The 27,191-nt window shown below is 37.1% G+C and overlaps 2 protein-coding genes across 2 annotated transcripts in view; one reads left to right on the top strand and one right to left on the bottom strand.

Annotated features, from left to right (window-relative positions):
* The first annotated feature begins 468 nt into the window (after positions 1 to 468).
* ND-39 (NADH:ubiquinone oxidoreductase subunit 39) lies at positions 469 to 3,144 on the top strand. Its single transcript, XM_011154398.3, has 7 exons — positions 469 to 604; positions 779 to 996; positions 1,532 to 1,825; positions 1,946 to 2,121; positions 2,338 to 2,466; positions 2,555 to 2,744; positions 2,877 to 3,144. Exons 1-7 carry the CDS (start codon positions 565 to 567, stop codon positions 3,057 to 3,059), a joined length of 1,230 nt encoding a protein of 409 aa, XP_011152700.1. The 5' UTR covers positions 469 to 564; the 3' UTR covers positions 3,060 to 3,144.
* A 10,813-nt stretch (positions 3,145 to 13,957) lies between these two features.
* LOC105191185 (leucine-rich repeat-containing protein 15) overlaps positions 13,958 to 27,191 on the bottom strand; it is a 26,659-nt gene continuing 13,425 nt past the window's right edge. The window contains exon 3 of the mRNA XM_025301435.1: positions 13,958 to 16,192. Within this exon, the coding sequence (XP_025157220.1) occupies positions 15,128 to 16,192 (1,065 nt within the window). The 3' untranslated portion in view covers positions 13,958 to 15,127. The remainder of the gene's footprint in view (positions 16,193 to 27,191) is intronic.

Raw genomic sequence — 27,191 nt, 5'->3', positions numbered from 1 at the left:
AGCTTCAAATTTTGCGCGCTGCTCAGCCGGACACATCCACACGTTCTCCGTCACAAACGAGATTCTCTAAATTACATATTTATACATAATGGTTATGAATTATAAAGTTATAATAAAGGTTATATAAAATAAGATATAAATACATAAATTATGTCAATAAAATGTAAAGACACTAATTTAATTAATATAAATTTTATGAAGAATGAAATGTGTATATGTATGTTAATTATTAAAAAAGTAATTACGTAGTTATTCCTTTTTGTCATATAAACTGCCTGTCATATATTTTCCTTTTTTACGACAAAATCTTGCTTTGATCCGATTAATGCAAAGACAGTAACATAAATCGGATTAGTCTAGGGAATTTCGCACAATGACTCAATTGAGTACCACTGCTTGGTCCGATTGAAAATCCGATTACATGTCGTAAACACCCTCTGTCATGCGTTTTAAACCGTCAGTGGTTTTTGACATATATGTAGCTCTATGTCATTTCAGGCATGCGCTGTAGCGTAGGAAATTCTTTGGATCTCCCAGCACTGTTCACATGGACTGCCAACGAAGATGGCCGCCTTGATTCCGAGATGTACTGTGCAAGTAGCGAGTAAGATCGTTATTTTCATCTATATTTTTTGTAATAATGATTTATTGTGTTCTTTGAGGGCCCACGATATCGACATATTATAAAGCTTTCTGTCATTTCACTCACACTTTTTTATGACACATATTGATTTACAATTATATAACGATAACAGTTTGCATTTGTTGTGCTTTTCAGAGACACAAACAATATGTATCTCTGCTGTCGCGGTGCAGACAAATTTTATTCGTTATTACTCATCGGAGCCACAGATCATAAAGAATCCGACTACTGCTTCCTTAAAGAGAGGAACCGGTGGTCGTAGTTCTTTCAATGGGATAGTGTGTACATTATTTGGTGCAACAGGATTTGTTGGACGATATGTGTGCAATCGCCTTGGGAAGATTGGCACTCAGGTATATATAAAAATTACACTTTGCAAGTTGTTAGAAAGAACCACAATTACTTAAACTAATGTTTAAGCTAGCTGTCAAATTAATTTATTCAGGTAACGAAACCTATGAAAGCAAATGTTACACAGTGCTTGCTGCAGACTCCATTAAAAGCTTGCTAACAGAAATAGAACAGGTTCTGACGACAGAGTATGATGACAGACTGATGGTAGAAACTAAGCAGGAGCTATCATTCTTATCGTTTAAATGGAACATATTGCAGATGCTCACTTTGTGCCATCAATTTGCTATTAAATTCTGTCAGCAGACTTTGTGAACAGAATTTGAACCAAATACGAATAATGTCTATGGATCTATTGACAAATTCTGATCAAATCTGTCAGTAGACTATTAATAAATTATGTTTATTGGGTTATTATCACCTATTATCCCTGTTATCGTGATATCATGATATATGCAGTAGTAGCTAAATAATAGAAAGAGAAAGAGAGAAAGAGTACAATAAGATTTTTAATCAATTATTAAATTTTGTTTGTAGCTAATAATACCACATAGATGTGACTTGTATGACTGTTTACCCCTAAAACTTTGCGGAGATCTTGGACAAGTTTTGTTTCAACCATTTGATATTCATGATGAAGATTCGATAAAGAAGAGCATTAAATATTCTAATGTTGTTGTCAATATGATTGGACGAGATTGGGAAACTAAGAACTTTACTTTCAATGATGTGCATGTTGAAGCAGCCAGGAAACTCGCTAGATTATGCAAGGAAGCTAATGTTGAACGTTTCATCCATGTATCATCTTTAAATATAGATGATAAAGTAGAGGTAAATTAAATTACAACTTCCTCTTATGATTATTACATTAATCAAAATGCAATAGTGTGCGTTTATAATTTTGCTTTATCTAGAATTTATTAACTTTGTTAATGATTTTTTCATATTAAGCCAATTCTGTTGAAAGAAGGTTCCCAATTCCTTAAAACAAAAAGGGAAGGAGAGCAAGCAGTGCGAGAAGAGTTTCCCGAGGCTACAATTGTACGGCCGTCGACCATATGGGGCCAGGAGGATCGATTTCTAAATGTCTATTGTGAGATATACGGTTTAATGAGACACCAATTCAGGTAAACTAGTGGGCTAGTGAAGCGCAGGTGAACTTTTTAGCATCCCATACATTTAATGCACTATAAAGTGTGGCATCTATTTCAGAGTTCAATTATTTAACAATTTCAAAGACAATTCTTCCAAGTAACTGTCATGCATTACAGTACAGCTGTGTATTAATGTATCACAAGTTACGATTATTGCAGCATTCATGGGCCAAATGCATTTTCTTACAGAAACATACCGATATGGGAAAAAGGTGAACGTACGGAAAAGCAGCCAATAGCTGTATACGATGTTGCTGGAGGCATCACGGCTATTATAAAAGATCCTAGCACCGCCGGTAAAACTTACCAATTCGTTGGGTGCGTACGCACATAATGAATTTATACAATCATACAGTTCCTTGCGTTCTCTTTATTTTACTTTCTCATGTTAATATTATCCTTGCAGGCCAAAACGTTATAAGCTGTCCGATTTGTTAGATTGGTTCCATAAAATATGTATAGTTAATCCAATTGAGTATGGTTATAAAAGAACACATCTGAAATATAGTCCGCTTTTCCAGCTTAAGGTGTATGTGAATGAATTCATAACTTTCGCATATCCATTTGGATATTTGCAGTGGGAATACTTAGAAAGGGTATGCTTTAATATTGCAAAATACAATCGTATTATTGTATGTATAAAATGAATGTAAATTCAATTCACGTGATTCTCCGCATTATTAGATGATTGAACAAGTGACGTGATTTAACTTGATTTTGTTTCACAGGAATCTATATCTGACCATGTATCGAAGGAATTACCTACACTGGAAGATCTTGGTATCACGTTAACCACCATGGAGTCACGAATGCATTGGGAGTTGAAACCTTACCGCAAGGATTATGGATACATGCAGAGTGTTCACGAATTCGACGCTGTTCCTGATCCGCCGATTATTCCGATTCATTAAACTCCTCCAATGTGCTAGATTAAAATAAATATAGAATAAAATGTATACTCCTATTATTGTAAAGAATATATTGTTAATTAAATAATCGCGACAAGAATATACGTTAAATTATTTAAATTTTCATACTAGAGTTCTTTTAATTTTAGACACATCTTAATGAATTCATCGGATCTTCCGTTGTGTTCGCCAATAACTTGATGTCACGATTTCTTTACGCGTGCAAAAACCTGCCACTGTTGACACACGATGGTAATTAAATGGGTCCGGGATATCCTGTATATTTAGTATTAGCGTTTTATTCCATTTATTATATGACAGAACATTCTAGCTACAATGAAAGATTACAGTTCTTAATGACCGTGTCTATTAAACGCTATTTTAAACATTGGTAAAAAATATAAGCTAGGTTGGTCCTCGGTTATTATGCTGACCGAAGGCCAAGCAAATCTTACGTTGTAAGTGGCAGCGAAATACGCTTTATATAGTTTCTTTTTTTCCCTTTTAGTCGTAAGCATATATAGCATCATATGTATTTCGTAGCTCTGATTTAGTCCACAGTATACGTGTAGCTCTTGGACGCCAACGTGTTTTTATCTAGAAAGCATTTCTCACGAACTTGATTATATAAAGAACAAAACACATTTTGTGGCATACACCTTGCTTTAAAATTTTCTTCTACTCGGTATTTTCTTTCCCTATATCTCTTTTCTGCGGGATATTTACGTGATTTGTAACATCAAGTGAATACAAAACATTGGCACAGTAAACGTTTTTATACAAATTGTGTATACAACTGTTTACAGTATCAAATGTGGCTCGAGAGCATTTCGTATATCATCATGTTTCATAAGAGTCTCTGATTAGTGAATAATCCTCTGATGAATTAAGTCAGTTCTGGGAATTAAGTGAGCAGCATGAGCCGATTTCAGAGGCACGCTCGTGCTTCCCCCACTACTTCTCGAAGCGCGGCGGCCGAGCCGTCGATCGCGCGTAAGGGCCAGAGCATAGACTTCTGCATAACGCATAATACACAACGCATAAGAGAATCAACCAATTAGAGTTTTTCATTTCTGTCCTGAGGAGGGAAATGAAAAAAACTAATTGGTTTATTCTCTTATATGTTATGTATTATGTGTTATGCAAAAGCCTATGCTCTTGCCCTAAGACGCTCTGCCTCAGGAACGGTCTCATATACGACATAAGATGGGATCGCACCCTCTGTCAAACCAAAAATAAAATATTTATTTATCCTTAAAAAATAATTCTTACTCTCATTAATGATGAAATATTACGCTTTTATTTCTAATATAATAAATTCTCTTCAATAATAATATAGTGATAACAATAATTAAGAATATAATTATTAAAATTTTGTTAATAGATTTCTACATCATCTATGAGGTACTATTGTTGATGCGTTTTTTTTTTTAAGTGGCTTTCCCAGTAGGCCTACTCCACTTAAAATTAATGAAAATGAAATATATGGCTCAATAGGAAAACGAAATGCTACATCGTAAGAAATATAAAAACGAAAGAGGAAGAATAAGTACACAGCGCAAAATGGCCAATTTTTATAGAAATATTAATTGATTTTTCTTGCTCGTTTACATGTCGATTTTACTAGGGATGATATATCCACAGAGATTTTGGAAGAGTACGCATCAACAAAGATAGTGATGCATCGCTCAAAGATGAACGTTTGTCTGTTTTTATGATTTTCATTTTGGAAAAAGAACATTCGCATAAATATGTAGACCCAAACATAGAGAAAATTCGAAGACCGAAATTTCTAAGATGTGGATAACACGATGCGTCTAAAATTTTGAAGAATTCGACACCCTTTTCCTGCCGTGCTTTTAGCGAAAGATCATATTGCAAATCGCACAATTCTGCCTGAAGATGTAGACGTTGTTCCTCGATTTGCACAGTGAGAGGATTCTCAAAGAGTATTAAATCTTTTCTTAGCATTTCGAAATCACTGCGTATCAAAACGCGTATCAAATTGTAATTTCGTTAAACAATGCAATGTTAGTGATTCTTTAATAAATCAGTTTGATACGCGTTTTGATACGCAGTGATTTCGAAATGCTAAGAAAAGATTTAATACTCTTTGAGAATCCTCTCACTGTGCAAATCGAGGAACGTTTACATCTTCAGGCAGAATTGTGCGATTTGCAATATGATCTTTCGCTAAAAGCACGGCAGAAAAAGGGTGTCGAATTCTTCAAAATTTTAGACGCATCGTGTTATCCACATCTTAGAAATTTCGGTCTTCGAATTTTCTCTATGTTTGGGTCCACATATTTATGCGAATGTTCTTTTTCCAAAATGAAAATCATAAAAACAGACAAACGTTCATCTTTGAGCGATGCATCACTATCTTTGTTGACTACTACCTCGTCGTACTACCTCTTCCAAAATCTGTGGATATATCATCCCTAGTAAAATCGACATGTAAACGAGCAAGAAAAATCAATTAATATTTCTATAAAAATTGGCCATTTTGCGCTCTGTACTTATTCTTCTTCTTTCGTTTCTATATTTCTCACGATATAGCATTTCGCTTTCCTATTGAGTCATATACAGGGTGTTATAAAAGTCCGGGAAGAGCAGAATAACTCGAAAAATATGAGTCCTAGAAAAAATGCGAAGTACTGGGTTTTTATGATTTTTTCCTGGCTATCTGACGATGACCTTGGATTTGACCTTGACAATGACCTTGAAGGTCATTTCAAGGTCAGGTCAATTTTTTTAAATGGGATTCTATACTTTTGACCCCAGAAATGAAAAGAGCGGAAAATTTTACGTTCGGATATGACCTTGAACACTGCCAAATTTGACCTCTGAAGGTCACATAAAGGTCTAAGCTTGTTTTAGGCTGAAAACGCGAATATCTTCGAAAATGCACTTGCTAGGGCGCAATGTTACGCATAAGAATAAGAATGTAGAGGTCAACGAGGGACATTCAGCCGTGACCTTGCCCTTATTCTCAAGGTCATGAGTTAAGATTATTATTAAGATCAAACCGGATTTTTTAGGACTGAAAATCCATACTTTTGACCTAAAAGTGTCAAGATTGAAAAATTTTACGTTCGGATATGACGTTTCCAACCTTGACCTTGTTCTTAAGGTTATGTGTCAGTCATATCAAGGTCAATTAATTTTTTTAGGCTGGAAACACATACTTTTACCCCCCCCCATAATGTGAAAAGTGAGATTTTACGTTACGTACGAGGTCACATTCCGATTGTTGGTAATTCCTGAATATCGGACGCCATTTTAGATCGGTCATCTTGAATATGTAAAATCCAACGTCGGATTCAATTTCAGAAACGACTTCAAAAACTTTTTAAACGAGATCCAATTTTTGTTATCCTTAAATATCGGCCGCTATCTTGAATCAGCCATCTTGAATTTGCAAAATCCGACGTCGGATTCGGTTCCCTCGTTGACCTCAACATTCTTATTCTTACGCGTAACATTGCTTCCTAGCAGGTACATTTTCGAAGATATTCGCGTTTTCAGCCTAAAACAAGCTTAGATCTTTATGTGACCTTCAGAGGTCAAATTTGGCAGTGTTCAAGGTCATATCCGAACGTAAAATTTTCATTTCTCAAAAGTCATGGGGTCAAAAGTATGGGGTCCCATTTAAAAAAATTGACCTGACCTTGAAATGACCTTCAAGGTCATTGTCAAGGTCAAATCCAACGTCACCGTCAGATATCCAGGAGAAAATCATAAAAACCCAGTACTTCGCATTTTTTCTAGGACTCATATTTTTCGAGTTATTCTGCTCTTCCCGGACTTTTATAACACCCTGTATTTCATTTTCATTAATTTTCAGTAGAGTAGGCCTACTGGGGAAGCCACTTAAAAAAAAAACGCATCAACAATAGTACCTCATAGATGATGTAGAAATCTATTAACAAAACTTTAATAATTATATTCTTAATTATTGTCATCACTATATTATTATTAAAGAGAATTTATTATATTAGAAATAAAAGCGTAATATTTCATCACCAATGAGAGTAAGAATTATTTTTTAGGATCAATAAATATTTTAATTTTGATTTGAGGGAGGGTTCGATCCCATCTTATGTCGTATATGAGACCGTTCCTGAGGCAGAGCGCGATTGGCGGCTCGGCCGCCGTGCTTCGAGAGGTAGTGGGAGAAGCGCGGGCGTTGCCTTTGAAATCGGCTCGTGCTGCTCACTTAATTCCCAGCATTGAATTAAGTTTTCGTGTGTCTTGTAATGCGTGTTACAATGATAAATTATTTTCTAGAGCAACACGCAAATTTGGCAATAGAATAATGTGACAGAATTTCAGTAACAATCTCCATTTTCGTTACGATCGAACTTTTCGTTCGATTATCACGATTAGGAATGTACGATACATGTGTACAGGAGTTATAAAAGAAGATTCACAAGTTGATGAATTATTCGCCTAAAATATTGAGCATATTCACTTCTCTAATATGTTGCATTCTTATGAATAATACGCGAGTTAAAAGGTATCAACAAGATGGTAAACTCGATAAAATTAAATTTAATAAAATATACGTAGTCGAAACTTAAATATTTTATAGGAATAGACTTTTCCTAATCTTAATCTTACAAATGTTTGGAATGTATAACTGAAACTTTTGAACATCGTGAAGGAGAAATTAACGCTTTTCGAAGATGGGAATATTCTTGTCACAGTAAATAATATATTAAACAGCCGCGATCAATGCATCTCGCGGAACGAATCGTTGCCAATTCCCTTTGACATACCAATCTTGTTTCCTTTTTCTCGCCAAACATTATTCCCGATTTACAGCGTGTCGAGTACTCTCTGATGATCCTTGCGCGTTAACGCAATTAAACATATATACTTAATCACTAGGTACTTTCATCGGTTTCGAATTATGTAAATAATTCCTTAGTTCGCTAATAGAATCGGATAGCAGGTGTACGGGGCGCAGCGAGGCGTTCTTGCGTACGAAAGTAAAGTTTGTAAAAATACATCTCATCTAGAAAAAAGAAAGAATTTTAGATATTAACTAAATGTTACAGAAATTTTGAAATATTACAGCACTTAAGATCTCTCCCAGCTCTCTCACCGCAACCATCTTGATTTATAATCTCGGAGGGGAGAAAATATGTGAAATAAAATATCTTACAAAATATGTCAAAATAAAAAAGAAAAAAATATCCATAAAATGTGATACTTGCAATCGGTCGAGTAGGTCCACGAAATAGTTGGAGTACTCTCCTTTTCTACCAATAATTAACAAATTACTATGAAATTAAGATTGCAGATGGCCGGTTGTTCCATCTTCTTTGTAAGTTGACTGACGGTTAAATCATATATCTATCTTTGTCTAACTAGGAAGAAAAACAAAAACAAATATATGATTTAACTATCAATTAACTTACCAAGAAGTTAAAACAACCGGCCCAGAATCATGATAAAAGATGTTAGAAAGATAGATTATATGTCACTTTGATTTTACGATAATTTGTTGATTATTAGAGAAAAACGGCTAGACCATTTTGCAAATCTGCCCGATCGATCGCAACCGTCATTTTATGCATGTATCTTTTTATCTCGTATTTTGCAGGAAATTCTGCAGCGTACATTTCCCTCGCTTCTGACGTCATCAGTCAAGAGTTCCGCGGCGAAGGAGCCTTGAATGAAATTATTTTCATAATCCTTAATATTACGTTCTAGTGTAAAGCAATGTAAAACTTTAATAACGCATCGCTCTAACCGGAATTTTAATCCTTTGCTTCTCAAAGATTGGCTATGTATGTCAACGTAGCAACTTTAAGGATGATATGCAAAGGAATAAAATCGCTCGACTTTGCGCGACGCTCGCGAAGAAAGACCCTTTCCCCGTCTCATTTCTGCACCCCTGAGAGAACGTGCTCTTCATGGCACGTCCGCTCCAAATTTGAAGCTTCGAGTAAACCCTCAAGTAGATGCGACAGCGCTGGTCCAATATGTCGACCAGTTAAAGCTCGTGTTATACGCGCTCTATCGCGGTCTTGTTTCACAAAACTACAAGACTTGTAATATTAGACCACAACTCGCGGAAGTGCTATGCTTATTTCCACGACACCGACTCGATCTCTACTTCGATCGCGCAGAATCTATCATCAGAGAGTTGATATAGCTTCATATATAGGGTGTTTGAAAGCTTATCATACAGACGAAAGTTGGAGATAGATTGGGTGTAGCCGAGAAGAAAAGTCATGTACATAATGTCAAATTGGCAATAGTTATCGAGTTATTAATTGAAATTGATGTGAGCCAATGAGCGCGTAGAGAGCGCTGGGCGGCCGCCTCTTGTCGCTTGCGCTCGCTCGCTCGTCGTTCGCGCTCGCTCGCTCCTCGTCGTGTGCGCTCATAGACATATAATATATAGACCGCGCATTCGCAACGTTTCCTTTGTCTGCACATGTTCAATATTAGAAAGAGATAGCATGCTTTCGTAGAGCAGTCTTTTAGAGCTGTCTTTTTCTAACGATGCGTGGTGGGGTATTTGGCCCCTCCGCTTGTTTAAAGTGGAATGTTATGTCTCCAGTTCTCCTTCTTTTCGTGAAACAAAGCGTATGTAAACAAGACGATTGACATTAAAAATTATAAAACGTATTTATTCATAATAGTATAACCATAACACAATGAGTCTATATTGTTGTGTATGCCGCAGTAATGCATATAAAAGTGACAAACAGATTATTTCCCACCGGTATGTAATTATATCCATCGTCATATGTCCATATTCATCAGTTTTCCATACAAAATCGTCATTTTTCCATATGCGTGTATTTATATCAGACGTATTTTCTTCTCTTTGCTTTTCACAATTTCCCTTTCTCTATATTCTCCTACTTCTGTTTCCCCTGTCACGGAAGACTGCTTTACCCCCACCACGCATCGTTAGAAAGCGATAGATTGCTCAACGAAAGCATGTTGTCTCTTTCGAATATAGAACGTCCCCTCCGCTGAATGCGCGGTTTATTTATTATACGTCTATGCGTGCGCTCGCCTCTTGTCACATAGGGAAAGAGCACAGGCTTTTGCATAACGCATAATACATAACGCATAAGAGAATAAACCAATTAGTTTTCTTCATTTCCCTCCTCAGGATAGAAATGAAGAACTCTGATTGGTTGATTCTCTTATGCGTTATGCAGAAGTCTGTGCTCTGGCCCTTTACGGTTGCCCCTCGCCGCGCGCACTCGCCTATCTACGTTCGTTGACTTCGCCTATACCAAATGTCTACGTGCATATCGCGGCTGCCCAGCGCTCTCTACGCGCTCATTGGCTCACATGTTTCAATTAATAACTCGATAACTATTGCCAATTTGACATTATGGTATATGACTTTTCTTCTCGGCTACACCCAATCTATCTCCAACTTTCGTCTGTATGATAAGCTTTCAAACACCCTGTACATATATATATATATATATATATATATACATATATATACGTGTATATGTATATAATATCGTAATTGTATTTATATTTTTATATAATTATAACATGTTCATAAATTTTATAATAATATAACTTTCTTCAATAGAGATATGTCGGCGGCAAATCATAGTGGAAGTCAAGAAGCTTACGACACCGCTTCGATTGTTATCTTCAGTGATTAGCCAATACTAAAAGTTTCGTAGCTTCATGAAGTAAGACCCGTATTGTACCTCGCGAAGAAAAGTAAACTTTGGAGAAAAGGAAAGATTTCACATTCACATCGTAACAGTGGATGATATGGATTTAGATAAATGTGAATGTGAATGATGTGGATGATGTGGATATGGATGTTGATGTAGATGATGTAGATGTGGATGTGCATGTGCATGTGCATGTGGATGTGGATGTGGATGATGTGGATGTGGATGTAGATACGGTGGATGTGGATGTGCATGTGGATGTGGATGAGGATGTGGCTGTGGATGATGTGGATCCCCTGGTGGACGCCACCTTGTTGCCACCTGTGATGGCTTAAGAGTCCCGTTGAAGTGCAGAGCTATGCCGGCGGGAGCTACAGCTCCTGGCAGGTCTTACTTTGCCGGATTGGTCTGTACGGCGGAACTTAACTAAATGCGTCCCCTCCGGGATGGGCAGCTGCCTCCCGGAGCTTAGGGGAAGGAAAACCCCGAAGATAAATCTGTGATAGTCGTTCTCGTAAAACCGACATCGTAGCAGAGATGCGAACTTCGAAAGAAACTGCTGAGCCGGATGTCGGAACCGGATAACGGCGTGTTGACGGGGATATTATCCCGGTCCCCCTCCCCCCACGTCGGCATCATGCAACGGGCCAAAGGACAAGTCTATGGCGGGCTCGTCCTTCGAAGAGATTACCGTCGTTGAGGTGAGTGCCAGTATGGATCGTTGGTTGTTTGCCCCGGAATTAGTGGAGAAGATACGGAAGGAAAACCGGCATATGATAAGGACGAGGAACAGTCTCTTGACGTACTGGTTGGATTGGGTGGAGGAAAGGGCGGATTATTATAATATTACCCCACTCCAACTCATCAACGCGGTTGGGGATTACACGGATTCAGAGAAGGAGTGCTCGGGTGCTCGGGCAGACCACTCCGACTATGAGTCCCGAGGGATTCCCTATTTTTCTTCGGACATGAATGATGAGATGTTCGCCAGAGTGAAGAGGAATAGGAAGAGAAGAAAGAGCAGATTGGAAAAGGAGTCGCTGAATAAGAAAGGGAAGGAGTCTTCTATAAAGACAGAGCTTCGTCGAAGAAGCGGATAAAGGGACCTTTCTTGGATAATTTGGTGGCAAACCCTCCGGTGTTGGTGGAGAGGATGCGTTTTGGCTCCGGATGAGGAGGAAAAGAAGCCGGAGGGCTTGGCAATGGCATCCTGTTCAGGGCTCATGTGAAAGTGGAACACAACATGTTATGTCTTCCTTGCTTGCGACGCGCGGTATCCATTTCGACCTGCAGAACGGAGGCTGTTTGGCTGTTGGCATGGTTGCGGCTGCGGAATGTGCTATTGGATCCGAAAATCCGGAATTGGGGAGAACGGAGACGGATACGGTAGAGAAGTTGTCTCACTCAGCTGACGTGGTTAGCCTGTTTGAAATTAAGTTGGTAAATTGGAAGTCTCGGATGAGGGAGAAGTTCGAGGAATTAGAATTCTTCGGATCCATGTGAAAGTTTGGGAAATCCATGTGAAAGTTTGGGAAATCTTAAAGGTTGTGAGCTTCCTGGTGGATGCCCTGGTGGAGACACGTGTGAATTCTGTGAGGAGGTGCGAGGAAGATACGGAGGCGGAGAAGGGAAGGGTGAACGTTGTGGCGGCGACGGTGATAGGATTCTCTGACACGGAAGTCGGAACGACCAAAGAGATCAATTGCTATCACTGCGATGGAAGGAAAAGAGTAACGATGGTCGAGGTGGGAGTACAGGCCTCTGCTGGTTCGGACTGTGTGGTTACTACTATGGAGAGTTATACGGATGAGGACAATGGGAGGAGCGTGTCCAAGGAAAAGTGTTCGTTTATGAATGTGGAGGAATCCCCAGGCCTGAAGAAAGTCTACGAGGACTGTTCGGTTGCGAAGAATGGGATGAAGAAGACGATAGAGTTTCGAGGTTGAGAGGAACGAAGCGGAAGGTACGAGGAAGCCCTTAACCCAGGATTGGAGGTTGGGAATAGTTCCATGGAACGCAGAAGAGGAAGTGAGGTCTGGATCGAGGAGGAGGAAAAGAAAAAGAAGGAGGAGTAGATGGAGGAAGGAAAGGGGAACCGGACGGATGGATCCTTGGAATTTTGCTCGTCGGCTAGCATTAATCTTTTGGACCTTTAGGGATAGTTGGTCCAGGTGTGCTTGTCCGCGGCTTGTCTGCTGGACAGGTTATGCCTGTTTGACTAATTAGGGCGTGGGGGGATGGGGTACGTAGACCCTATTTGGGAGGGCCTTGATATGTGAGCCACGGGCGACAGGGAGGCTTGGACGTTATGACGTCGACTTCGGTACTAGTTGCTTTCCCGAATTCCTTTGTCATTAGTCACGTGGTAGGCCGGGGGAGGTTTTAGTGGGTGCAAGCCCCACACTATTTTGCAGTTCTATGTGGCTGCAAAGTATGCGTCACGCATTTCCTCCTCTATAACAAAAAAAATTTGGATGTGGATGATGTGGATGATGCAAATGTGGATGATGTGAATGTGAATTATGAGGATGTGAATGACGGAGATGTGAATGATACAGATGTAGATGATATGGATGTGGATCATCCAACTGCTACAAGACGTTGGAGAAATAAGAGACTTAACATTTAAATCGTGATCGCTCAGGACTATCTGTGCGTAGCTTCGAGTGAAATTCACTGACACCGAAAGATGAGACTTTGCCAAGCTTGACATTGCCTCCTCTTGTCCTCTCCAAGGTATGATATATAACAGCGACTCGATCACCGACGATTGCAGGATGTGCTAGAATTCCTCTGCGCATAATTGGATGTCGCAGACGCTAACGATACTAACGCGAGTCAACGATGAACATTGTGACGCGACGATTATTAGTTATTTAACGTGAATGTAATAGCGCCAAGCGTGGAACCTGAATGTTCACCGCGCTCGAGGTATGATATTGCTAGAGTTCCTGTAATAAGAGTTACGACATCGTGACGATGATTTCTGATTTTGATGCCCTATTGCATATGGCAAATCATATTTAATTACACTAGTGTACACCAGTGCAAAAAGTTCTTTTAAAAGAACAGATCCGTTGTGACAGTATGTATATAATTTGATATATATGATATATAATTATATATATAATTTATTAATAAATATACCTATATATATATATTAATTAATATTATATTATATATATAATATAATTAATTAATATATATATAGGTATGTAAAGCACAATGGATCCAACCTATCTTACACATAAAATTTGTGCTGCCAACATTACTAGCCCTATAAATGGCGGCGGACTGTCGCAAATCTTATTATAGGAACTCTAGATATATTGCGAAGCCTACCTATTATCACGTAAACGCCGCGTATTAGCCGCGAAGTCGGGTAAGAATAAAGGAAGAAAGAAAGAAAGGAAGAGAAGAGGAAACAAACACGATCCCTCTACGTGTCTTTAAAGGAACGGGCGTAAATCGTATTCATTCTCAAAATTGTCAAGTACGTCTGACGCACTTACAATCGTAACGTGTGAGACAATTTAAGGCTCGGAATTACGCTCTCTTTCTCTGCCGGTGAAACTTTCTTAAGTGCTACGCTACAATTACGAGAACCAAGAAACGTACTAAAGTTAAACGATTTTCTCGGTATGTGAGATCACGCTTGGTTTACTTTCATACGTGCAAGAGGATATGTATTCATTTGACGCGAGTGGTCGCGGTCGCATCCTGCGGATTCGTCGTCGCCGCGATAGCATCGTAAATTATCGATTACCGGCTCAATCTGGGCTCTTTCATCGCGAACGGATGTTCTCAGGACGATAGCTCCCCTATCGCTTTATCTTCGCAGGATTTACATTTCTCTCTTCTCTCTCTCTCTCTCTCTCTCTCTCTCTCTCTCTCTCTTTCTCTCTTTCCTCTTTTTAGAATCCTCTTCTCAATTAACAATCCACCGTCGCAGCGCAGTAACGGAGAGAGACCTACAAGAAGCACCTTTACTTCCCTCTGGACGAAATTATCCTCCATGACAGGATACTCATTCCAGTTCCCGAAAGTAAATCGAAAAAGAAGGCCGAAGAAGTCACGGAAATACGATGCTCGCGGGATAAGAAGGGAGGGAAGAGGGAGCGAGAAGGGTGGATAACGAAGCGGAACTCGCTGTAACACGATGCGTCCTCCTTCTTCGCGCCGCAACAAAGACTTGACTGGATTATGAGAAGTTGGAGTCTCGCGAAGACTGGTATGGCGCCAGGAGAATCGATAAGCCGTACGACACAGCAAGTGCGCGATAGAAAGCGGCACCGAGACCGTCTCTTCGCCATCGGCTTGACGCGGAACATCTAATAGTAAGGGGTAGATAGAGAGGACAGTCATGACTGTAGAAGAACCGGCCTGGAAGAGCGCTCATCGGAACAAGTTGGCCACGAGCAGGTAGGCGAACAACAGCAAAGTTGACAGGCAGGAGACACCGACGACGCCCGAGCCGAGGTTGTCCTGCATGACGTTGTCGTGGCATCGGGCAACCAGGTCGAAGTCGACCACGTTCATGGGCTTGCCGTTGTACTCGAACGGCGAGATGCAGTAGTTACGGCGCTGGAACTCGACGCTGTTGCCGCGCACGAAGTCGCTCTCAAGGACGTTGTGGGCCTGGCAGTCGCACGGGAAGTGATTGTCGATCGCGCTCAACGTGTCCACCTCCAGGAGGATATCCCGGGCGTGCCGCGGCGCCTCTAGCACGTGGTTGCCGTGGAAGCGCAACAGCTCGATGTAGTTATCACGGCGCAGGTACAGGCGTTCGATCAGGTCGACCTTGTTGTTCAGTATGTTGAGCCGATCCACGTGGGTGAGGCCGGCGAACGCGTCCTTCTGCACGACCCCGAGGTCACTCTCCTGGATGTTGAGTGAGTACACGTGCGAGAGGCCGCGGAATGTGTACGCCCGCAGGCTGGACAGATCCATGTAGGTGAGTTTGAGCAGGCCGACGTGCTGAAGACCGTCGAACGCGTCCTGCTGGATCATGCGGATACCGGATGGAAAGATGAGCCGGACGACATTGGTGAGACCGGCGAAAGCGTGGCTGTGGACGGTCAGCAGCGGATTGTTGGTTAGCAGGATCACCTGCACGTTGGACGTGCCGGCGAACGAGTAGCCCTCGACGTAGCGAATTTTGTTGTTCGCCAACAGCAACACCGAGATGTTCTGCAAAGCGGCGAAGGAGAATTTCTCGATGCAGGGCAGCGGGGTGTGCTGGATCGAGAGCTCGCGCAGCCTGTTTAAGCCGCGAAACGCGAACGGTCGTATGGAGGTGATGTTGTTGCCGTCCAACGTGAGCTTGCGCAAGATCCGCAGGCCAGCGAACGCGTCGCCCTTGATAACCGGGAAGTTATTCTTCGTCAGCGACAGCTCCTCCACGGTCTCCGGCAGCTGATGCGTCGGGATATCTTCGAGGCCGCCTGTATTGCAGAGCACCTGGAAAGACGGGCGTCACGCTTGAGAGTTTGCGAGAGTAAGTCCGCCAGAACATAAGTGTCATGCGTATAACGCTTGCCTGAGTAGAAAAATTAATAGAGCTCTGGTAAGGACTTGATTATTTTTCCCTAACATTAATCGGACCCTAGTGCGGATAGAAAGACAAGGGTCCTAGAAGATATGTAACAAATGTTTAACGGATCCTTATAAGGTCCAATATTATGAGGGTCCTACAAGGCAATATTAACAGAGCCTCATAAGGCAATATTAATAAGGCCTTATAAGGAAATATTTTTACTATTGCTTGAGTAAAAATCGTTCCTTTCATTCTAAGAAATTTGGACTGTAATTTCTTTATTTCTTTATAACCTTGTTACGAGTATACTTTGCTCGTAGTATACAACTTTCTATTTTAAAAATATAACATACTTTACAATAAAATGCAACATTCGACATAACGTTAGACATAAAAATTTTGCTATTGTTTTTATTAAAGTTTGTTGCATTTCAAAACGAAGGCAACGCTAGAAAAATCTTTAGAAGAGACTAATAAATGTGGCAATTGATAAAACTAAAAAAATTTGCTTTTAATTGCGATAATTAAAAAATCTTTAAAAGAATCAGATAGAGCGTACCTACTAAAACATTATTAAACTATGATAATTTTATTACACGCTTCAGATTTTACTAATTGTCTATAACAAAACTTGATTTTGTATATTTAAAGATCCTTAAAGCAGCCGTAAGCTTCCCGGCTGATGGAGTCGTTTTTATTTTCTTCGGAGCTACTTCACCGCATGTTGTCCACTTTCCCGACCCTATCTTTGCTTTCCAGTGTGACTCGTGTTTCATCGATAGTCACGAAACGACGCAGAAAATCCGCAGAAAAATTCATAACGCATCCTTAAAAGATCCTTCTAAGGCCCTCATCTATTTCCCTTATCAAAGCCTTATTTATTAGATTTAAGACATCCCTAAAAAATCCTTCTAAGGTTCATCAATTTCCTCGTCAGTTTTTCTTATTGAAGCTTCATTTTGTAAAATCTAAGGCACCCCTAAAAAATCCATCTCAAGACCCGATGTGGCAATAATGAGGCATCCCTTTTTAAGGCTTTCAGCCTTATGCTTCATAAGGATGGCCCTAACGAATTTTTGCTCGAGTGTATGTGTGTTTATATGTATTTAAAAAATCCGTCGTCAATTATTAACGCGTATGTACAGCGTATTGCATTAACGTGCAGCTAAACAGTCGGTGAAAAGTGTTCCATGGGAATCTCAAGAGACAGTAGCCGTAAGCTTCCCGGCTGATGGAGTCGTTTTTATCTTCTTCGGAGCTACTTCGCCGTATGCTGTTCATTTTTCCGATCCCATCTTTGCTTTCCAGTGTGACTCGTGTTTCATCGATAGTCACGAAACGACGCAGAAAATCTTTCGTATCGCGCCTAAATATGTCGGGATATCGCTGAGAGGTGGTCATTCGAACTTGCTTTTGCTCGGTCGGCAGCAAACGCGACACCCATCGGACAGTGAGTTTCTCGTGTCCAGCAAACACCAAGCGACAGTTACGTAACTCTTAGTTGTAATTCCCCTCTCAACGATGTAACTTTTACACATAACACACATGTTATATCGCATTTATGTTGTTAATTTATGAGTTAATTAACATTTATCCTAGACGTGCAAGGCGTCCTCAGAAGATATCTGGGGGATACTTCCGGAATATGGAAATGTCCTGAAAGTATGCCGGGATATCCTGGAAAATCGTGCAATATTCAGAATATATTTATTAGTTGTTATTTTGAATATTTTAAACGAGAACTTCATGTGTACATTTTTTATTTCATTAATTATAGTGCAACATTAGAAGTAATTTCAGAATGTTAAGTACTAATACAATGTAACAAAATATAAATCTCCCATAAATATTTACTGCGTATTTGCTAGTTTCAAATAGCAGCTCAGACAGCACAATCTTCTAAAAGAAACAGAAGATGTCTCAAGGATAAACGGTGGAAATATAAGCTATTGATTTTGCCGATTCCGAGCTTGTGTCAAGATATATATGTTCTCTTTTTTTCCCCGTCTAAATTATAAATATAAAGAGAAAAAAACTGTATTCGATCCGATCCTGAATCAGATTTAGTAAATTGATTATATTAATAGTTCGATTTTTCTTTTAGAATCAAAAGATTTTAGAATTCCAAGAGAAAACAATTTAACGATTCAAAAATCTTCTGTTTCTAAAAATAAAATTGAGCTATTAATATATTCCATTTGTTAATTCGAATTTAGAATCGAGTCAATTGCTTTTTCTTACATTTATAATTGAAACAAGAAAGACGCAACTCGCCACAATTCGGAGTCAATAAATAAAAAAATATACACTATATTTTTTCTTTTTCTTTAGACCTAAAAAATATCCATAACATATTCCGCAGAAGTTCTGTTGTCCGACAGGATATATCCTCTGGATGTAAAGATTAGTATTCAGCTATTATTTTTTTCCTCAGGATATCTAAAGTACATCCCGGGATAAAATTTGGATATACACAGAATATCCGCAATGTTTGTCGTGGATGTCCTTGAGATTTCCGGAGGATGTCATTGTGTTATCTGGGTATGTTACTGCTACTTGGTGTTTGCTGGAAAAGTTGATGCAAAATACAGTGCCTATAGTACCAAGTCTGTAAATATGAAACCGGAATTTCTCCATAGATGGCCCTAGCTGTCAATGTAGTTACCGTCAAACCGCGTCATTGGCGCCATTTCCATTTGTTGACATCTGACAAAGATTTTCAACTCACAACAATACAAGTTTCATATAACAGCATAGTTTGTAATAGCGTTGAACATGTCGAATTTTGTGCCTGGAAGCTACGATTTACGGACGGCATTGATTTTCTGTTACCATTTGAAGAAAACTGCTGCAGAATCGCATCGAATGCTTGCTGAAGCTTACGGTGAGCATGCTCTTGGTAAATCACAGTGCTTTGAGTGGTTTAAAAAATTCAAACGTGGCGATTTTGACATGAGAAACGAAGAACGTGGAAGACTACCGAAAAAGTTTGAAGACAGCGAATTGCAAGCATTGTTGAATGAGGATAACGCTCAAACGCAACAACAACTCGCGGATCAATTAAATGTGATACGAGAAGGCATCTCCATACGTTTGAAAGCCATGGGAAAGATCCAGAAGATGGGAAAATAGGTTCCACATGAACTGAATGAAAGACAGCAGGAAAACCGAAAAACCACTTGCGAAATGCTGCTCGCCAGGTACAAAAGAAAGTCATTTCTCCATCGAATTGTGACTGGCGATGAAAAGTGGATATATTTTGAGAATCCTAAGTGTAAAAGATCATGGGTAACTCCAGGCGAACCATCGACATCGACTGCAAGGCCAAATCGTTATGGACGGAAGACAATGCTCTGTGTCTGGTGGGATCAGAAGGGTGTGATCTATTATGAGCTACTAAAACCTGGCGAAACCGTTAATACTGAACGCTACCGACAACAAATGATCGATTTGAATCAAGCTTTGCGTGAAAAACGACCAGAATATCAAAAAAGGCAACACAAAGTGATTTTGCTTCATGATAATGCACCATCACACACAGCAAAACTGGTGAAGGAAACGATTGAGGCGTTTAGTTGGGAAATACTTTCGCATGCGGCTTACTCAACAGATTTGGCTCCGTTCGATTACTACTTATTTGCATCGATGGGACACGCACTTGCTGAGCAGCGCTTCACTTCTTAGGAAAATGTACGAAAATGGCTCGATGACTGGTTTGCCTCAAAAGAGCAACAGTTTTTTTGGCGTGGCATCCACAAATTGTCAGACAGGTGGGAAAAATGTATAGCTAGCGATGGGCAATACTTCGAATAAAATATTTTTTATCATTTTCATACAGTAAAAGTGTATTTTCTATACAAAAATTCCGGTTTCATATTTACATACCTGGTAAACTATATTGCTAAGTTTCAACGAAATCGGTGAGGAGTATTCTCTCTTTTATAATTATCAAAGTTTTTAATAATTATCATATTTTGTATACATAATTGTTGTATAATTCAATATATGTGTGATATATATAAAATAGTAAAATATTATTCTTTTATATATTAATAATTATTTTTTTAAAACTTTTATTTACGGTTCTTGTGTGAGTGTAATAATAATCATACTCAGTAAAATAAAATAAAAAATATATGTTATGAATGTTGCAGATATGTAAAAATATGACAAACATGCAATGGAGACTCTAAAATGTTCAATATGTCACATAACTATAAATAACGGGTTATATGGTTTATCAAAGCATTTCTCCACAATATATGGTTTAACAGTCAAACGAGGAATAACAAAAGGTGGATTAGAATGTGGTCAAAACGGATGCTATCGAAAATTTTTTTCATTACTCTGCTTATGAGATCATATAAAAAAGTTCATTTTTCAGAAAAGAATAATTCTGATTCTTCTGTAGAAAATGTAGAATCTGTTTTCTTGCATAATGATATAATTACCAATGAAAGTGATGCAAACAGTTTCTCTGATAATCCAGATAATGTCGAGGTTTTAAAAGTTTGTGACAATTTTAATTTAAGAGATTCTTTGATAAGAATGATAATCAGACTGCACTCAAAAGTATCAATGACTGGAAGCACTATTTGTGATATTCTTGATGAGTATGAAGAAATAACAAATAATTTATGTGCATCATTAAAGACAAAAGTTAAACAATTTTTACAATCTAGAGAAATGCTTAATTATCCTGAAGTGAGTAATTTATTAAATGCTTTTGAAATAAATACATCTTTTGTAGATTTAAGGACAGTTAAACAACAAATGAAAGCTTTTTACGAAATAATACAGAATATATTGAGCCTTGGAAAATACCTTTGGGTAAACGCATAGAATACAAAATTAATAAGACAACTGATACTTCTGTACCAAAAACAGTTCTTGACACTTGTCAATATATCCCTGTAATTGATTCTTTAGCAATGGTGCTTAGAAATAAAGAAATATGCGCTGTAATAGAAGCAGAAAAGGAAACAGATAATGGCATTCTCGCATCTTTTATTGATAGACAGTATTTAAAAAATCATACTTTTTTGCAAAGATACAAACATGCTGTTAGACTTCAACTGTATTATGATGAACTTAAAATTGTTAATCCACTTGGCTCCAAAACTGGCATTCACAAATTAGGAGTCTTTTATTATACAATACAGAATCTTTTACCTCACATGAATTCTGAAACAAGTAGTATTCACGTTTTATCTCTTTGTTGTCATACTGACATAAAAAAATATAAAATGGAACAAATACTAAGTCCTTTCTTTGAAGATCTTGCAAAATTAGAAAGTCATGAAAGAATTTCTATACTTGTAGGGGAAGAAAAATATATTTTACGTGCAGTATTGACTTCGTTTTTGTGGAGATAGACTAGCTGCCTACGAAGTATACAATTTATTGGGATCATCTTCTAATTTATTCTGTCGAATGTGTCTTTATACTAGACAAGATTTGCACAATGGAAGCATAGAAATAAAGCAACCAAGGAATATTGAAATTTATAATGAGCACTTAAACGCATTGCGTAATGCCAAATACAGCAATAATGTTAAAACATTAACAGGAATGCATGAAAATTGTTGTTTACATTCATCGCGTTTCTTTCATATATGTAAAAATCTTATATTTGATCAAATGCATGATGTTCTTTGTGGTATCAGGCCAATGGTATTGAAGTTAATTTTATTTTGTTATACTTTAGAATTGAAATTGTTTCATATAGATAATTTTAGTAACAGAATTGCATCTTTTCAATATGGCTTTACGGAAAGGAAAAATAAGCCTTTAGCAAATCTCAACGACAGAATATTAAATCTGAAAGGGAATACTTTAAATCAAAAAGCTATGTAAACTTAGTGCCTTCTTCGTGCTTTTCCTTTCTTAATTTCTGACTGGGTACCAAAAGGGGAGGATCATTTACAGCTGATTCTTCTTTTGTTAAGAATTGTGGAAATCATGTTTGCGCCAAAGGTTACTATTTCTCTTATGTCTTATCTAAGAGCGCTTATCAGAAATTTCTTAAACAAATTTAAACAGCTTTTTCCTAATGTTCATATGATAAATAAGTTCCATCATTTGACTCACTATCCAAATTGTATCTTGTGGTCGGGGCCTCTTCAACTGTATAATTGTATGCGTTATGAACCTAAACATAATGAAATTAAATTGAGAGCACAACACGTTCATAATTTTATAAATCCACCTACATCCAAAACATTAATAAGAATAACACAGTGTTATCAGAGCGCTAAATGGGGAAGTGGAAATGTCACAACTTTTCGAGCTGAAACATTTAATGGAGAAACAGTTACAGTGCAAGCTTGTCAAAGTCATACATATTTACATGCTCTAGGATACATGGATACTGATCCTATATTTATTACTAATGCTATAAAAATAAATGGTGTGAAGTTTGAGCTTAATTTATTAGTATGTTTTAAAACTGACAAGGAAAATGAAAATAATTTGCCACTTTTTGGACATATTAATGAAATTGTAATGTTGAAAAGAAACGAAGTATATTTTTTAACTTCTTTATGTAAAACTCACTTATTTGATACTGATTTTAATGCTTATTATATCGATTGGAAAATAGATAAAATTTCCCATCTTTTCATAAACTATCTTAATTTTGCACATTACAAACCATTGTCCGTTTGGTCAGAAGCAGAATCCCACCTCTTTTATGTCAGACTTCGCCATATATTATTATAACAGAAAGTGTATTTCACCTCAACATCTCATTTCAACCAAAAAATGTAAGCTATATTTGAACAACTTTAAACATTTCTTGAAATTGAGATGTAACTTTTCATGTTTTTATTACACATTATATAACGTTGTATAAAAAAGAATTTCAAATTTTGCAATAGATTCCTCAGTAGAAAATTTAAATTATTTGTAACATAATCCGATATTGAATATTTTCTATATTGTAATCTTGATGTTTTATTTATTTTGATATTTTATACAAGAAAATTATGAACAATAATTTTTATAATTTATAATTATAAAAATTTTTATAATTTACTGTTAAATAGTAGTTTTTTTATGAACACATTGTGTTTCTGTAATTTTAGATGAAAAAATCGAAGGTGGCTCTTTACTTTTACTTAACGAAAATGATTTAAATGATATGAAAATAAAGAAAGGGCCAGCGAAGAAAATTTTAAAATTTCTCCAAGATTGTTCTCAAACATCTTCCGAAGTAAAGTTTTTCTTTTATGTTGTATGTAACTTTCTATATATCTTATTCGTCTAATTTCTTTTTTCTCTTTCGTAGAATGATGAATATATATTACAATGTTTGGATATAGAAGAAACATTACAAATTGAAAAAAACAAGGAAAATATATTATCTGCAAATACTCTCAGCCGCTCCGACAATTGGGCAGAAATTGATAGTAAACAACCATGTACCAGCAGCTGTTATTCCAATTACAAGTACGATTTCTTATAAACATGACATATCTGGAATACCCAAAACATGTTTTTCGGTAAAAAAAATTTATTTTATAGAAAAAACCTAAAAAGAGGTTAATAAACGTATATCTATTTAAAAAAATGTAAAAAACAAATTTTTATTTAGCGTTTCAAAACAATTCGTGAAACTCTTCTCAAGCATCCACAAGGCGCTAATATTTTAAAAGCTGCAGATGATAGATTTACAGAAGGTGATAGGCGAAGTCTAATAAGAATAGTAACTTTCGAGTTAATAAAAGCACAGGCAGATAATTAGTAAGCTTTTCTTTGTTTGTGTCGTATAACATTTATATTCGATTATATTTATCATGTAACATTTATATATAACATTTATATTCGAACTTTTATTTTACTGAAATTATTTTCCTATTACAATTATCCACCTGAGGAAGCTAAAATAGCTCTTGCTGAAAGTATTGTAAAAGAATTTCCAAAATTACGCGATATTGAATCAACTAAAGGATATGTAAGCAAATATATAAATTATACTAGTCTTTTCTTTTTACATAAAACTAAAATAAATCATTCTTCTTTTTTTTCATTTTTTAGGAACTCTATTATGATCCAAGTACAAAAAGAGGTTTTATTGAATATCGCCTTTGGACACTTAGGAAAAATATTTCACCTACTCAGAAAAAATATAGCGAAGCGGTTAAGAAAAGAAAATTAAATGCAAGTACGGTCTTTTTATTCGGAGAGACTTCTCGGAGAAACGAGAATAAAAATGATTTGCTTCCGCAAGATTTGTATGAAGAAAATATACATCATGATATTTTGAATAATGATAACTATTTTTATATTACCACATATAACTTTTAATTTCAATAATCTTAATTTCAATCGAATACTGTGTAGTCACCATATATGGCAACAGGTTATACATATCTATTTTTTTTCATTTTCTATATTAATTATATTTATTAGGTGTCATGAATGAAATATAAGATACCGTATAACGCAAATAAATCGTCAATATCAGAATGTATGCGTGTTACTATGAAAAATCGAAAACAATGGATTTTAGAAAATTTCCCTACAATCGACGAAATATTTCAACAATTTCCTCGATTAGCAGATTATTCCGGTGAAATGGTGAATAATAATATTTTATCTTTAATACTTTTTTTATTATAAAGATTTTTTTTTTAATTGCGGTATATATAATATTGCTATAATTTTGTTTGTGAAATAATTTCGGTATTCAATCCTGATTTGATGTATATATTGTTTTTGTACTCTTCATCACAGATTGATGAGGAGTTTGAAAGATTATATAAAGGAGCTTCTGACAACTTTTTAATTACATTTCCGACATATTATACTCCAAGAATTCTTGCATATTGTTGCACAGTGAGGCAAGATTTATATAGAATATCAAATATTATTGAAGATGGTAAAAATTCTACGTTTTATCATTACTTTATCTTTTATTTGATAAGTTATTACATAAATTTTACAAATAAATAAAATATTAATATTTTAATTAAATGCAATGTTTTATCTACATAGATAACCTTCGTGCCATACTACTTTTAGTAAATTTACTCCCTATATCCAATTTTATGAAAAAGGGGAAAATAAAAAAAAAGGCGTAAGTTCATTAAAGTAAATAAATAGTTTTTCCTCGAGAATTAGTATTTATTGGGTTGGCAATTAAGTGATTGAGGATTTTGTCGACAGATAGATTTTACACTTTCTTTTGTTTCGTTAACGTGTTCAAAGTACCTAACCTATATTTTTTTCTTATTGTTTGGACTTCTACCTTTCATTTAATACAAAAATTATATCGATTAGTTCTTTAGTTTTGTTTTTATCCCAATTTAAAAATGGAAGAGCAAGACGTCCACTTCAGACATATTTTATTGTATTATTTCCGAAAAGGCAAGAACGCATCGCAAGCACACAAGAAGTTATGTGCCGTATATGGGAATGAAGCCTTGAAAGAAAGGCAGTGTCAAAATTGGTTTGCCAGATTTTGAACGAAAATTTGAAGAACTGGTAATTTTTCATTGAAAAATGCTCAACGATCTGGCCGTCCAATTGAAGTCGATGAGACCCATATCAAGGCCATTATCGATTCAGATCGTCATAGCACAACACGTGATATTGCAGAGAAGCTCAATGTATCGCATACATGCATTGAAAAAAATTTAAAAACGCAAATTAAAAATTTTGAATTTTCATTCTTATTTAAAATCCGCAATCACTTAGTTGCCAACCCAATACATAGATTTACCTATTAATACAATCCCTGCTGAGTAAAAAAAAAAATTTTTAATTATTACAATAATTTAGAGTACTAGTACGAAAGATGCAAGCCAAGAAATTTGTGACGTCGTACATCACCCTTTAACATTCCCTAATTCTTCTCTGATTCAAATTTGGCCTGTAAGTCTCACAAATTCACTCTAATTTAAATTTTTATGTTTTAATACTTTCTTATGCACTTTCTTATATAAATTATAATTTTTTTGTAGGAAGAGTGTAACGTAGAAGCCGAAGTTGAGAGAATAAGAAAAGAGGCCAAAGGCCCAGTTCAGCCTTATATGATATTAATTAAAGGGGAATGCCCCACATATTTTATTCAGGCTGACAATACTACATTGACACCCAGTATAAACTCGCCAATTGTGTCACTTGACTTATTATTTAAAATGTATTTTTGTTACATACTCTACCACGCTACTTAACTTTTTCAGTTTTTTAGAACATTATTGTTTTAAAGTTTGACCTAAACATCCATCACCAAACAATATTAACCCTTTGCGGTCGAGTGTCGGCAAATAGTCGCCCAAGCTTTTTTACCATTGCGGATGCGTGTCGGCATATAGCTGCCCAATTGAGTTTACAGCTGCAGAGACGTATTATGAAGCGGTTCGCGTACGTCTATCTTTCTGAACGATAACATACGCATGGGTATAGTAGACTAAAAAGTCAAGTTTCCTTTGAAAGAAATGTGAGACCGACGCTGGCTCGTCATGCGGCTCCGACCGCAAAGGGTTAAACCATTTGGAGAAAGCTGGCTACAAAAAGAAGCTCGATGTTTGGGTGCCACATGATTTGACTCAAAAAAATTTACTCGACCGAATTTCTATCTGTGAATCTCTACTGAAACGTAACGAAATCGAGCCATTTCTGAAGCGGTTGATCACGAGTGATGAAAAGTGGATAACCTACGACAAGAATGTGCGAAAAAGATCGTGGTCGAAGCGAAGAGAAGCTCCACAGTCTATGGCAAAGCCCACACTGACGCTCAGGAAGGTTAGGTTATGCTATGCGTTTGGTGGGATTGGAAGGGCATCATGCATCACGAGTTGCTATCGCCAAGCAGAACGATAGACTCGGACCTGTACTGTCGACAATTAGCGCGATTGCATCTAGCAATTCAAAAGAAACGGCCGGAATTGGTCGACAGAAAAGGTGTCGTATACCACG

This window comes from Harpegnathos saltator, unplaced genomic scaffold, assembly GCF_003227715.2.
Source record: "Harpegnathos saltator strain DR-91 unplaced genomic scaffold, Hsal_v8.6 scaffold418, whole genome shotgun sequence".
NCBI lineage: Eukaryota > Metazoa > Arthropoda > Insecta > Hymenoptera > Formicidae > Harpegnathos > Harpegnathos saltator.
This window is presented reverse-complemented; position numbering and strand designations above follow the sequence as displayed.